This window comes from Lynx canadensis, chromosome D1, assembly GCF_007474595.2.
Source record: "Lynx canadensis isolate LIC74 chromosome D1, mLynCan4.pri.v2, whole genome shotgun sequence".
Lineage (NCBI taxonomy): Eukaryota > Metazoa > Chordata > Mammalia > Carnivora > Felidae > Lynx > Lynx canadensis.
Window position 1 is genome coordinate 67,444,586 of NC_044312.2, and position 15,254 is coordinate 67,459,839.

The 15,254-nt window shown below is 40.7% G+C and overlaps 1 protein-coding gene across 1 annotated transcript in view; it reads left to right on the forward strand.

Moving 5' to 3' along the window:
* Positions 1-10,465: 10,465 nt before the first annotated feature.
* Positions 10,466-15,254, forward strand: part of CTR9 (CTR9 homolog, Paf1/RNA polymerase II complex component) — a 28,532-nt gene continuing 23,743 nt past the window's right edge. The window contains exons 1-4 of the mRNA XM_030331838.2: positions 10,466-10,714; positions 11,940-12,038; positions 14,300-14,539; positions 15,057-15,174. Coding sequence (XP_030187698.1) covers positions 10,670-10,714; positions 11,940-12,038; positions 14,300-14,539; positions 15,057-15,174 — 502 coding nt within the window. The 5' untranslated portion in view covers positions 10,466-10,669. The remainder of the gene's footprint in view (positions 10,715-11,939; positions 12,039-14,299; positions 14,540-15,056; positions 15,175-15,254) is intronic.

Consider the following 15,254-nt stretch of genomic DNA (forward strand, 5'->3'; position numbering starts at 1 on the left):
TAAACTATGCTTTTTACTTTTAAGGAGATAAAATGGGACATAAAGGGAAAGAGTGAGGGGCACATGGGTAGCTCAGTACGTTGAGCATCCGACTCTTGATTTCAGCTCAGGTCATGATCTAATGGTTCATGGGATCGAGTGCCACGTCAGGCTCTGTGCTGACAGAGTGGAGCCTACTTAGGATTCTCTTTCTCCCTTTCTCTTTGCCCCTCCCCTGCTTGAGCTTTCTTTCTCTCGCTCTCTCTCACAAATACATACATACATACATACATACATACATACATACAGGGAAGGAGTGAGATTCTCTCTTTTCATTTTGTATCTTTCTGGAGTAAAGTTGAAGACCTTGGAAATTTTTACTTTGGATCTATATTATTAACAGTTTTTAAAAATTTGGCACTAAATTGTTATCAAATTATGGCCTCTCAGCTCTGATTGCACCTTTCAAAATATGTTCTGTGCTGAACAACAGGATTTTTTTTTAATTTTATGTATTTATTTTGAGAGAGAGAGTGCAGGGGAGGAGCAGAGAGATAGGAAGGAAGAGAGAATCTCAAGCAGACTCTGCACTGTCAGTGCAGAGCTCGATGTGGGGCTCGAACTCATGAACCCTGAGATCATGGCTTGCAGTGAAGTCAGATGCTTAACCGACTCAGCCACCCAGTCGCCCCTTAACAATAGGATTTTTCAAGCATTTCTCCTTTAAAGTGAATAAGATGCAAACTTTCTCAGTTGAAGGCAATGGAGGGACATTTCTGGAGGAAGAGGCTGGCCTTCCCTTTTCCAGGGCAGAGGGGTGGATATGAGGATGCCTGCTGAAGCTTACCCCAGCCATGGGCCCAGAGCACCATCCATCTGTAACTCTGCAGTCTCAGCGGACAGACAACCTTTCCACAGCCCTCTCCACAAGCACTCAAGCCCCCATATGCTCCACATGTCCTAAAGGCCTCCCGCACGTGCCAGGGCTGCAGACCACCGACACTACCCACACCACCCACACCACCTAGGTTGATAGCCTGCATCCCCTCCTGCAATCCAGAAGGTGGCCTACTGCTTATCCAGTGACTCCAGACCAGCTCCAGCTTGGCCAAATCACCCAACTTCTCTGCTATCAGATGGCTGACCCACATTGCTATGGACTGAATTGTGTCCCCCAAGATTTATAAATTAAACCCTAACCCCCATGGGATGATATCTGGAGGTGGGGCATTTGGAAGATAATTACATTTAGATGATATCATGAGGGTGGGGCTCTCATGATGGAATTATTGCCTTAGAAGAAGAAACTCTAGAGAACACTGTCTCTCTCCCTTTCTCCCTCTTTTCCCTCTCTGTGAGGATGCAGCCAAAAGTCATTATCTGCAAACCAGGAAGGAAGCCCTCACTAGGGAACCTAATCGACTGGCACTTGGATCTTGGACTTCCAGCCTCCAGAATTGTGAGAAATAAATGCCTTTTGTTCAAGCCATCAAGTCTATGGTATTCTGTTATGGCGGCCTGAGCTAATACCATCACCTTCTCTAATGAAGCTGAATCCCTTCCAAGTTTGCCCTTTTTTAAGTACACTCCTTCAGCTCTAAGGTACCAGATAGTTTTCTTACAGCTTATAGTTACTCTTTTATCACAGTTAATAATTCTTTATATTAAACTGCCCCCATTAAAGTTGCTGTGTAGTTTCTATCTCCTGACTGGACTCAAACTCCTTCCCCAGTATTTTCTATCATTAACCTTTTTTCCTTTTTTGTTTTGTTTTGTTTTTAAGTTTCTTTATTTTGAGAGAGAGAATGCAAGCAAGGGAGGAGCAGAGAGAAAGGGGAAGAGAGAGAATCCCAAGCAGGCTCCATACTGTCAGCGCAGAGCCCAACTTGGGCCTTGAACTCATCAACCAGGAGATCACAACCTGAGCCAAAATCAGGAATCGGGTGCTCAACCAACTGAGCCACCCAGGTGCCACACCTTTTTCTTTCGTAACACGTATTCTCATTTGTAATTACTTTATTCTTTTGTTTACTTTTTGCCAATGTGTTTCCTGAAAAACTGTAGGACCACATCTCTTTTCTGCATCTTTTCACTGAGCATAATAGTTGCTCAGTAAAGCCTTATTGACTGAGTGGAAAGCAGTAAAGTATAGTGACTAAGAATTCAGATTCTGGAGCCATACTCTGTAGGCTGAAATCCCGACTTAGCCTCTTGATAACTATGTGACCTTGGCCAGGGTACTTGCCTGTGCCTCAGTTTCCCCATCTATAAAATGGGGTAATAATCATTCCTAGCTCATAGGACTTTTTTGAGGATTTAATTAGTTAATATGCATAAAGCCCTAGGAATGATTCCAGACACACAGTATATGCCATGTAAACTATGTTATGTGAGGAAAGATCAGGGGGAATAAAGACAGTCTGAAGACTGGTAGAAAGATCATCGTCTTCAAATATCTGAAGGACTGTGATGGATAAGACCTGTTAGACAAAACCACAACAGAAATGCAAAATTATAGGAAAGAAGGGTGGGCTCATTATCATGTGTTTGAAATGGTTTGAGCCATCCCGGAGAGACCCATTATTCCCACGCTGTCTGGGTTTCAAAACTGGAAGTCCCACCCAGGGAAATGGCTATCTCCCAGGCAAACCAGACAATTGGTCTCTATCCCCCAACAAGGCCTGCTTCCCGAAGTAGTGAGTGCGTCTCTGTGACGGTTTTGAGCAGAAGCCAAAGAACCATGGTTCAGGGATGTTAGAGAAGTCATTCCTGCATGAGGAAGGATCTGGAAATAGAAGCACTTTGGTCCAGATGAAAAAGCAGACTTTAGCAGGAGCCCAGGTTCAAACTATGGCTCTGCCACTTACTAGCTGTGTGATCGTGGATTACTTAATTAATGTCCTGAGCTTCAACTCCTTGATCTGTAAAATAGGGACAATCATTCCCAGCTTGTAAGGCTGCTATGTGAGTCAGACAGACCATATGCAAAGTGACTTGCACAGTGCCTCCCACAATGTGAGCATTCAAGAAAGCCAAACTTTGCTTGTGGAGTTCTGAATCTAGGATTCTCTAATCCACGGCTCCCCGAACTGTGGTTCTCAAAGTGCGGCCCCTGGACCGAGGGCATCAGTACCACCTGAGAACTCATTGGAGGAGTAAATGCTCCACCCCACCCCCACTAAATCAGAAACGGATGGAGTCCAGAAATCTAAGTTTCAACTAACTCTCTAGGTGATGCTCGTTAACACTCAGAAGTTTAAAAAGCACCGATCCCAGGGACAGTCCTGTCTCCAAAATATGAAAATGGAAAATCTCTCCCAAACTTGAAACACTCTCCCTTTATTCCCCCACAAAATGAAGTTATTTTAAAATGAAAATAGTACTGAAATGTTGATCCTAATGTGCTTTTTTTTTTTTTTTTTTTTTTTTACAATTGTCTTTGTAAACAGGCCTCACAAGCGGGAGTTATCTACTGTGGGTAAATATGTCAGTATGACCTGCCCTTCATGTCATCAGCCAAAAGCACTGATAGATTGTCTAAGTTTGGTTATACTGTTTAAGCCACTACTTGATCATCATAAACTACACAGTCAAGTTGATTTTCCACACTCATAGAATGAGTTAAGTGGGTAGGATAGTTGGGAAAGAATTTCTTAAGTTGTAACATACTTGTTGAGGCAGAAAGTCACCACAGGGTTAAGTAAAAAGAATTTGCACTCCGGAGCACATTAATTTTTTCTTTGCCCTAACAAGTCCCAGAGCACAGTGATGTGTTTATAACATACATAAAGATAGACAAAGAATCAGGTAAAAGTATTTTTAAACAGTTCTAAACTCATTTTATAAATAAAGACCGTTTAATATACAAAACCTAAGATAATTCAGTCAAAGTAATCCATCTTTTCTCAAATTTGTAATGCTTCTCGCAACTTTTAGGAATGAATGTGAAGAGCAATCTTCGCTTTTCAAGGTTCTGAAAATATCTTCAAAATATTTATTTAAACACTTAAGCAGAAAGCTTTGTCTACACAAAGCAGTAACATGCAAATTCCATGAGTACGTTTGCTTTGGGAAACAATATCCCTGGCTGTGCTTCTGAGATTTTATAAAGCAGTTCCAAATCTATTTATGTTCTGAGCACCTTCTAGGTTCCTTACACTAGGAAAAGGGAGCATTCCAAAAGTCTTCCAACCTTCAGGAAGGGCAAAGTCAGAGGGGAGAAAAGACTACATTCAAAAACTGTATTTAAATGAACTGTGATAGACACATGGCATATACCTTTCTTCCAGACTGAATGTAGTTCAATACCAAGCTGTTTCTGGAGACAATAGGAAGCAGAGGAAGGACAGTATCTTGAAGGATGTTAACGAGGAAGGCTTCCTGGAGGAGATGGGATACATGACAGATACCAAGGAATTATCAACGGTTTTGTTTTTTGTGGGTTGTTTTTTGGTTTGGTTTGGTTTGGTTTTGGTTTTTGGTTTTTGGCTTTTGGTTTCTTTTGTTTTGTTTCTGTTTTTTTTATTTTTAGGAATTATCAACTTTTAATGCCGTGATGTGTTTACTTGTCACTGGCCTTTAAAGTGTATTAATCCTGGGATGCCGGGGTGGCTCAGTTGGCTGAGCATCCAACTGCAGCTCAGGTCATGATCTCGTGATTTGTGAGTTCGAGCCCTGCATTGGGCTCTCTGCTGTCAGCACAGAGCCTGCTTAAGATCCTCTGTCCCCCTCTCTCTCTACCCCTCGCTGCTCATGCTCTCTCTCTGTCAAAAATGAATTTTTAAAAAAACATTAAATTTTTTTCTAAGAAGTATTATTCCTGCTGTTAAGATTTTGCTCAATATCCTTTCTGCTTGAAACATTCTTTCCACATTCAGCCTATTCAAATTCTTCCCATTTTTAAGGCCACCTCAAATTCTTTCCTTCCTTCAACAAGAATCAATAATAAAATCCTTACAACAAGAAGGGGTCTTGTGCTCCTTATCTTTAGGGACGACCAGAAAGAGGGGAAGAGAAGAGTTTGAGAGTCTGTGTCCTACTTGAAGTGAGAAAACCCAAGGGATAAAGCATATGGTCACAGTTTCCAAAGAGTCACATCAGCATTGACCTATCCCATTATACCTCATCTTATTTCCACATGAATCCTAGGAGACAGATGCCACTCCTCATTGCTCCGCACTGTTGACAGATTACTGTATGCATGTCATAGGGTTGTTCCGAGGATTAAATGAGTTTCAGCATGCAGAGTGCTGACACAGTAAACATTCAATGCCTGTTTATTACTATGACTTAATTCATATCAATCAAAAAGATTAATTAAGTTGCTCAGGCATCCCAGAGATACCACACACTTAGGGATATTTCCTATATTAATTTCTTGCCTTGGGAATTCCCAGATCAAGTACGTAATATCAAACATCAAACCTACCTGACATACAGACCCATGGTTGCAAATTCTCACGTGAAACTCTCACACCCCTCTCCCAACCACCTCTGTCACACTACCACCACCATTTGCAACTTGTAAATCCAGACACCAGACTGTCATCTGTCTTGGTAGGATTTTTTTCTTTAGTTCCACCCTACCCACTGCCCCTTGTGCTGAGGGTGTAGTTTTTAAGGGCTTGCAGCATGGGCCCAAAGCCTCTAATTCTGTCTCTGTGAGCATTAAAACTCAAGTCCTGGAAGTAATGGAAAACAACATCCTTCTTGCATCCACCGCTATCTGGGCAGTCTTAGTATAGGCTCAAATTCCTTTACTTTTCAAAATATTTTTTTTTAATTTTTTTTTTCAACGTTTATTTATTTTTGGGACAGAGAGAGACAGAGCATGAACGGGGGAGGGGCAGAGAGAGAGGGAGACACAGAATCGGAAACAGGCTCCAGGCTCTGAGCCATCAGCCCAGAGCCCGACGCGGGGCTCGAACTCACGGACCGCGAGATCGTGACCTGGCTGAAGTCGGACGCTTAACCGACTGCGCCACCCAGGCGCCCCTCAAAATATTTTTTTAATGTTTATTTATTTTGAGAGAGGGAGGGAGAGAGAGAATCCTAAGCAGGCTCTGCTCTGTCAGCACAGAGATGAACTGGGGGCTTCATCTCACAAACCATGAGATCATGACCTGAGCCCAAATCAAGAGTCCAACACTTAACCGACTGAGCCACCCAGGCACCCTTATAGGCTTAAATTCCTGTTATTCAGATCATTAGATCTCTCAGCTATGCATTTACAAGGACATTTACTATGTTGTTCTTGTTGGGTTTTTAATCCAGCATATCTAGGTGTTTTACGACTGGAGGATTTTCTGGTTATTCTAATTTTCCAGAACTAAGATTCCCATCACAGTTTTTCACTGACAATCAAATTAGGGCTGTTTACCTTTATGTTCTCAGCTCTTACCTAAGGGAGCATTTCATGTAGTTTTAAATTCCTAAAAATAAGCTCATGTTTTAGAGATGAATGTTTATTGAAAACCCAGAGGAAATTATGGTGTAGATTATAAAACAACTGCCCAGGGGCACCTGAGTGGCTCAGTAGGTTGTGTCCGACTTTGGCTCAGGTCATGATCTCACAGTTCGTGAGTTTGAGCCCCCCGTCAGGCTCTGTGCTGATATCTCAGAGCCTGGAGTCTGCTTCAGATTCTGTGTCTCCCACTCTGCCCCTCCCATGCTTGCACTCTGTGTCTCTCTCAAAAATAAATAAACATTAAAAAAAAAAGCTTAAGCACTTTATAAATAAATAAATACAAGAGATCTGATTTAAGATGTCAAACATTCTTTAAGATCAACTATTCTTTATCTCTTTTTAATAATTAGCATATTGTATCAGCCTATAAAATAGCTCACTCTTTGGATTGCGTAAACATATGTATTTACCAACACTGCAACCAACCACAGAACCAACAACAGAAAACTAAAGACTCTTAGCTGTCTCTCTTGAGTATGTACTCAACAAAGTCCACACTGACCAAATACACTAATTGCTTTAACTTCATCTGGTGCACTCAGGCCCAACGTGATGAATGGCATTTCGTGAAGCAACACCGCACAATCACGCCAGTTGAAATAAAATCTCTGTACTCATTCCAAAACTAGATCTATATAGTTTAAAATGCCTATATCGTCCATATCTGCTAAGCTTAGGGAAAAATAAGAAGCTGCCTGTAAGTACCAGAGTAAAGAGTCGCAATTTCGGTCCCAATTGTTGTCAGGTGATTTTTCTCTCTATCCAGTATTCTGATCCCTGCAGACCCTCTACCCCTCCGTGCCCACTATATGCTAGAATGCCTTGAGCTTGGTCGGGGCCTTCTTTTGTCATTCTACATCCTCTCCCTAGATTATCTTACACAATTCCATAGTTTTAAATTTCATTTATATGTGAGCAGCTCACAGACTTCTTTCTCTAGCCCAGAAACTGTCTTTTGAGTTCCAAATCTGTATATCCAACCTGTCTCATATCTGTCTCAGACATATCTCTGATACCCAAGTAGTGATGTAGTCTTGCCCTAACGTACTCCTCTATAATCATTTCTATCTTGGAAAATGACTCTTCAATCACCCAGTAATTGATGCCAGAACTCTGGAAGTTCTTCCTGACACTACTTTTTCAATGACCTGTATATATAATGCATTAGCAAGACCTAGTGATTAAGATTGATTGATTGATTGATTGATTGACTATAGTGGAGGTAGAGAGAAATGGAGATATACTATGTCCACAATCTTAAACCTATTCCTAGCTGTTTATCATGTGTTACCTGGCCAGTCACCAGGACTAGTTTCCTAAGTGGCCTGCCCACATCCTCTCAAACACTCTAATCTATTCTACACAATGTAACCAGAACAATCTTTTAAAATGACAAAACCAATTCTTTATCACAGGCACATGCTGATTGAAACATATACACATCACTTAAAACTTTCAGTTACATTGCACCTAAGATAAAATCCCAACTCCATAACATATCCTTTGCCAAAAGAAGTCTCAGAGACAAAAGCATTTAGAAAAAAAAAAAAAAGATTTCTTAGAAAAACACTTGCAAAAGTTTACAAGTGAGTTCAACTTTAGAAGGACTGGTTCACAAAACACGGTCCCCAAGGTTATATGGTTCATAATGGAAAAAGCAACTTTCTCATATGTTTGCCATACTCCCCCAAATTATTGCATATCATCAGACTTAGAAAAGTCAGCATTACAAAAGTCAGCAATTAAATTATTTTTGTTAGGGAATCAGTAACATGCGAGAAAGGCTAAAGGTTTTATTCACTTTGGAGACTATAGATAGTATGACACTGTCCTTTTTTGGCTTACCTCAGAGCACAAAGTGTTTTGATTTTCTTAACTGTGGTATGTGACATACATACTTTCTCATATTGGAAGCAGGGGAAGGTGCTAATTTTGCTTTATGTGGATAAATCTGGGCATGATGTGGCTACTTCTTATGTCTTTGCCCTCAACTTATGTTATGCTCCCCATATCTATGTTCCAGCCACATGGCCTTCTTTCAGGTTCACCAACTCTTCCCCCAGCACACTGTTCCCTGTCTGGTACACACTCTCTTGTAGCCTTTATGGAGCCAAATCTTACTCATCTTCCCAGTTACAACTTAAGTATCACTTCCTCCAAATCCCAATCTAAGTCTATTCTCCTATTATTCAATCAGTCATAATGTCTGCATTATCAGTTAGGATGCCTTTGGTTGTCAGTAACTCAACGACAAATTCAAACATATTGCTAGGGTCTTCAAGGCCAGGGAGGTTTTGAGCATGGAGAAGAACATTCACCAATATGTGTACTTTTGTACAAAGCTCACTTTATAAACATTAATATATAGTAAGCAGTATTTCCTGGAAATGTTGTCTTGTTTTGTCCCAAACAGTATTTACTAAGCATATGTGGCTATTGAGCGCTGGAAATATGGCTAATGCAACTGAGGAATTGAATTTTTAATTTCATTTATTTTTAATGAACATTTAAAACTGATAATTGCTTCAGTTTTTGGAAAACTTAAGCATGCTTGGAAAAACTCAAATATGTGAATCTATTTTTGCAACTGCAAATTTTAAGAAATCTAAATTTTATGAAATCAATTTCCAATTGAAATTAAGCAATTAAGAATAAAGCATGTAAGTGTAAAGTACATAATGGATTTCTAAGATTTGTATAAAAATGTAAATTATCTCAGTTTTTATATTGATTACCTGTTGAAACTATATTTTGGATATATTGGGTTAAATAAAATATGTCACTAAAATCAACTTCATCTACCTGCTTTTGCTTTTTAAGTGTGGCTAATAGAAAACTGTAAATCACCTAGCTTATTTAAAATTACATGACTAATTACAGAGTTAGCATTATGTTAGGACAGCACAGCCCTTAATGTTGAAATAGTTTACTCAACTAACCAAAACAAATTTAACAAAGTTTCCACATAAAAAGGCTTACAAAGTTTCCACTTAAAGTTTTTGAGGGAGTTAGGAGGAAATACAAATGTCGAGTTGGTGCTTTTAAAAGGTAAGTGTATAACATGCTGATGCTGGATTGGAATTTAGGGCTTTTAGGGGGAGTGGATGGAGTATTAGGTAAAACGGGAGACCACTGCAGTAATCCAGGCATCAAAATGATGATATTGGTTCCGGGCTAGAATGGAGGTGGTGAGATGAAGAGAAGATACACCTGAGAGGCATTTAGGAGGTAAAATTGACGTGGTTTAAAAACTTAGATTCTTATCTGATTGAATGAAAACATTGATTACAGACTATTAATCATATTCTACACTGAAAACAGTAATTAAAACGTATTTAATCGAATTCTATAATGTAATCAAAACAGATTACAGGTTTAATCACATTCTTCAACAACTTTATTAAAATCACAAATCCAGCAGATTCTCATATGCTTCCAAGAACCGAAAACACGCGCGCGCGCGCACACACACACACACACACACACACAACACACGCGCACACATAAAATACAGAACTGTCATAATGATTACAGAATTCACTGGAACATTTACATTTAAACTGATCACAAAGGTAGCACAGGTATGACTTGCACCTAATATCTGCTAAAGGAGGAGCCCCTGACAGGGTTGAGGAATGCATGATTGAATTATTCACGGCAATCTACAGAAGAAAAGATGGGCCAACTCCGGGGCACAGAGGCGGAGTCCGGCTCGGACACTATTGCCAGAATTGGCCGGAGGTCCCACGTCAGTCAGTGGCCAGGCCCCGAACTCGAGCCTCATTCGTCGTCCGCCCACCACGGGGCGGGACGGCTACGCCTTCGGCGCTTTTATTCACGCCGCGCCAGTGCGGGTCTGATTCGGAAGCCGCAGACCCACCGAGGAGCTGGCACGCTAACGAAAACCTCGGCGCCTTCATTTCAGAGTCAGGGAAACATCATCAAGGAAACATCAGAGACACAGGCTGAGCCTGCCGTCCGACAGGCCCTCCCGCGGGGAATGCTTCCGGGGCAGGGGGCGGGGCTGCCGGAAGTGGCCGGACGCCGTCTGCTGTTCGTTGTTTAAGCGGCTGACGGGAAGGAGAAGCCGAAGCCCCGGCGGCGCCGCGGGGCGGCAGTCACGACCTGATCCCGGGCGGCCGCTAGCCTCTGGACGAGCCAGAAGCCAGGAGTACCGGCTGCGGAGCGGAGGGGCGAGACGCCCGCTCGCCTTCTGATCTCATCATGTCGCGGGGCTCCATCGAGATTCCCCTCCGGGACACTGACGAGGTAAGTGTCGCGTATGGGGGAGGGTGGGGGCCGTGAACTTGGACGATCTCTTCCTCTCCCCTTCTCTCGACTTCGTCTCCTAAGCGAGAGCACCTTCTCCCCCAGGAGCCCAGGTCGAAATCCCCCGCCGAAATCCCAGTCACCTCCTTCCCCAGCTCCTGCACCTTCCCAGGCTGGGAACATCACGTCCCCGCAGCCTCGGAGCCACCCCGAGGAGTACTTGAAAGTTCCTTTCCTACCTGTTCGTCTGTTACAGTACTCTGCTCTCTTCCTAATTCACGGGCGCAGGATGTGAGAGTGCCGATAAATTGTAAGGCACCTCAGATAAAAGAGGTGGGCGCTGATGTCACCGTGGTCTCTCTGCTGCTCAAACTATCTTTCCCAGAGAGTACATAGGAGTCGCCCTTTATCCCTTAGAAACTCGCGTCTGTCATGGTGCACTGTGTCCTCCACACACGGCTCCATCAGCGAAATAGAGACCCAGAGATATAGCCTCCACTGTGCACAGATAGAATTTAACCCTCTCTCCCTTCCCACGCCTCATCATGGGTAGTCTGGGGCTTGTCTGAGTAAAGCTCTCAGCAGTGATGTTTATATCCAATATATATATCTCATACTTGTACTTTTGTTGGGTTGAGATAAGATACTGAGATATAATTCACTTAGCGTCAAATCCACTGGTTTTCAGTAGTATTTGCAAAGTTGTGTAACCATAACCACTATCTAATTCCAGAACGTTCACCTACTGTTAATTTTTGTGCCCACTTTCAGGAGTGTCGGTGACACGCAAATGCTGTCTCCCTGATTAATGTGTACAGGGGCATTCAACTTTGCATTGCCTCTGGATTATGCCTCTCAAGTTGTCAGACCTATAGCATCAGAGTGTCTGGGGTGCTTTTCTGCACTCTACCTGTATTATGTGTTAAGCAGGGTTTGGTTTTGTTATTTTTGAGCAAGCAAAGCTTTTGGAACATTTTATAGTTCTGGTGATTTGAAGACAACTAGCGGTTTTTGTTGGCTTCTCTATGCTTTTATCTTAATATTACCATATGACCTATTTGACATGTGTGCCTTAAACATTTCTTAACATATATTTGCTCATCCCTATTGAAAGTGAACACAAACCCTCTGTGTATCCATATTGATGTATATTCTGAAAAGCAGCAAAGAAGAAATGTGAATTTAAGGAAGAAATAAAAGTTAAAACCTACATTTTGTGTTTTAGGTCATTGAACTTGACTTCGATCAGTTACCGGAGGGAGACGAAGTTATCAGTATTCTGAAACAGGAACACACACAACTGCACATATGGATTGCTTTGGCGGTCAGTGTTCATGTAACAAATATTTTTTATATGTTGACTGGGAAAAACCTATGATTTCTATTTCCAGATACAGTAATAGCCAGCTTGGGAGCATGATAAGTAAATTGTACCATGTGTGTGGAAGTTAATTGTATTACCATTTATAGAACAAGAAGACCAGTTTCCCAAGTGATGTGCTAGTCCACTGGTAAATTAGTATGGGTTGGTAAAGGCAAAATTCATTTACATTAAACAGTATTCTGTGCTGATTATTTATTAATTACTCAGTGAAGACTGGCTTATGGTTTGTAGATAATCTGAGAAAAAACAAGATACCACCATGTAAACATTACTTAGTGGTGTTGTCCATAACAATAAAACATTTCCCATAAAATACTTTAGAAAGTGATTACATTCCAGGCTCGCTCACAAAAGCTCTTTGGGGTGAAGTTTATCTCAGTCTTGTTTTTTGTCCTCTTTGATCCCTTCCACAACATAAACCCTCCTGGAGATTGTCAGGAGAATCACTTCAGAGAGCCTAAAATTCTAACATCCTTCACTCTCCCCAGAACTGACTGCCTAATGTTTCCTTTTTGTGAGAACATCCTAGTAGATTATTCTGGTAATATAATACAACATATACTGCATTCATTTTTGCAAAGCAAGTGTGCCACAGGTCACTTTCATGTAAAGATACATAGGAGGTACCTTATATTATCTTGAAAGGTAGAAGTAGATCTAGAATTGAACTTATATCCAGTGCTCAAACTTAACTGTAAAGAATTTCTTAGATATAGATTTACAGAGAAATGCTTTTAGTGACAATAGTGCCTTTCTGAAGTGTCGTTTTCCTAGTCTGTGGAGAACAAGCCATTAATGCTTGTCACATAGTTTTTAAAGCCAGAGGGAATTTAGATTTTCTGTAGTGTAATGCCTTCTTTAACAGCACTTACAGAAAAAAATGGAAGATTGAAGTATTAGCATGGTACCTGTGGTAAAATTGATGAAACATTGTGGGCTGTAGTATGGTACAAAGAAAAGAGTGTAGGCTTTGGGATCAGAGAGACCTTTGTTCAAATTCCTACTTGGCTGCTAACTAGCTGTGTGACCTTAGACAAATGATCTACCTTCTGAGCCTGTTTTCTCATCTATAATGTGATGTTAGTATTCACTTTAAGAGTGATTGTAGTAGATTAGATTGTAGTAGATTGTGTAGATTAAAGATAAGTATGTAAAGCTCCTGGTGCAGTCTGTGGCTCATAGTAGTTAATGAATGATGAATATTCTTTTTAGTATTAATAAATGAAACAAATGCCCAAGGAAGTTATTCAGCAGGCCCAAAGTCATGGATAATTTCGATAGATCTAGAACCAGAGCCTAACTTTTCTGTTTAGAATTCTGTATCCTTATCCCTCTCCTTATTGCTTTTTCTCTTGGGCTCTGATTTAGTTTGAAATCAACTATTGCGGGGCGCCTGGGTGGCACAGTCGGTTGGGCGTCCGACTTCAGCCAGGTCACGATCTCGCGGTCCGTGAGTTCGAGCCCCGCGTCGGGCTCTGGGCTGATGGCTCAGAGCCTGGAGCCTGTTTCCGATTCTGTGTCTCCCTCTCTCTCTGCCCCTCCCCCGTTCATGCCCTGTCTCTCTCTGTCCCAAAAATAAATAAAAGTTGAAAAAAAAAAATTAAAAAAAAAAAAAAAGAAATCAACTATTGCTAGCTAAGTAGTAATTTGAAAACATTGATAGTGATTATCACTTTTTTAACAGCTTTATTAAGGCATAATTCACCTATGATAAACTGCACATCTTTGACATGTACCATTTGAAATGTTTTACCATATTTCACCCCTGTGAAATCACCACCACAATCAAGAATAATATATCCATCACTCCCTAAAACCTTCTTCCAGACTCTTTCCCACCCCCCATGGTGCTTAGCCTACACCTGATCTGCTTTTGTTGCTAAAGATTGCATATTCTAGAGTTTTATACAAGTGGAATCATTTCAATATGTACTCTTTGGTCTGTCTTCTCTCAGCATAATCATCTTGAGATTTATCCACATTGTAGTATGTATGAGTAGTTCTTTACTTTTTTCTACTGAGCAGCAGCCATTATACCACAAGCAGATTACCACTGCTTGTTTATCCATTCACCTGTTGATCAACAATCGAGTTGTTTCCAGTTTTTGGCTATTACAGACAGAGCTGCTGTAAATGTTTGTATGCATCTTTTTGTATGGACATATGCTTTAATAATCCTAATCTGATTCTTTACCTTTTAGCTGGAATATTACAAGCAAGGAAAAACAGAAGAGTTTGTAAAGTTGTTGGAAGCAGCACGTATAGATGGCAATTTGGACTATAGAGACCATGAGAAAGACCAGATGACCTGCTTGGATACATTGGCAGCCTATTATGTACAACAGGCTCGGAAGGAAAAGAATAAGGATAATAAGAAAGATCTTATTACACAGGCAACCCTGTTGTATACCATGGCCGATAAAATTATTATGTATGATCAGGTAAAATAAGATTTCTTTGAATTTATGAAAGGGAAAAAAAATACCACATGAAATAAAATGTGTGTGATAGGCAACAGATTTTTTTTTGAAAGAATTTTTCTTAAAATAACGTGGTTGATAATAAATAGTCAAAAGAAGGAATTCCTTGTTAAAATGGAAATTTCTTTGGTTGTTGTACTGTTGAAGTAATGTGGGCAAATTTAGCATACACAAAACTTATCCACATGTTGAGTCAATAATTCTTTCATCTCCAGGTGAATTTCAGGCATATTTTAAGGAGTCTAACTTTTCTTTTCGTTATTGTTCCTGGCACAGACGACCTGCATTTCTGGATAATTTCTTGATTTGTAATTAAGAATTACCTATTGGTAGTTCAAACACATTATAGTCAATAGAAGAATTTGTGTGATACTCCACCTCCTTCCTATATAGTTTTCATTTTATTGTTGTCTATTCATGGTAAATTATGGTTAGTCTTTGGTAAAGTCAAGTCTAAGATGATGTATTACTTTTTCAGAACCACTTGTTAGGAAGAGCCTGCTTCTGCCTACTGGAAGGTGACAAAATGGATCAGGCTGATGCACAGTTTCATTTTGTACTCAACCAGTCTCCAAATAATATTCCAGCCCTTCTTGGTAAGTCATTTTTGGCAGCCATTTTAGGAAACTGTTTTTCATCATATGCCTGGAATATATTTCTTTGGCCTAGACAGCAG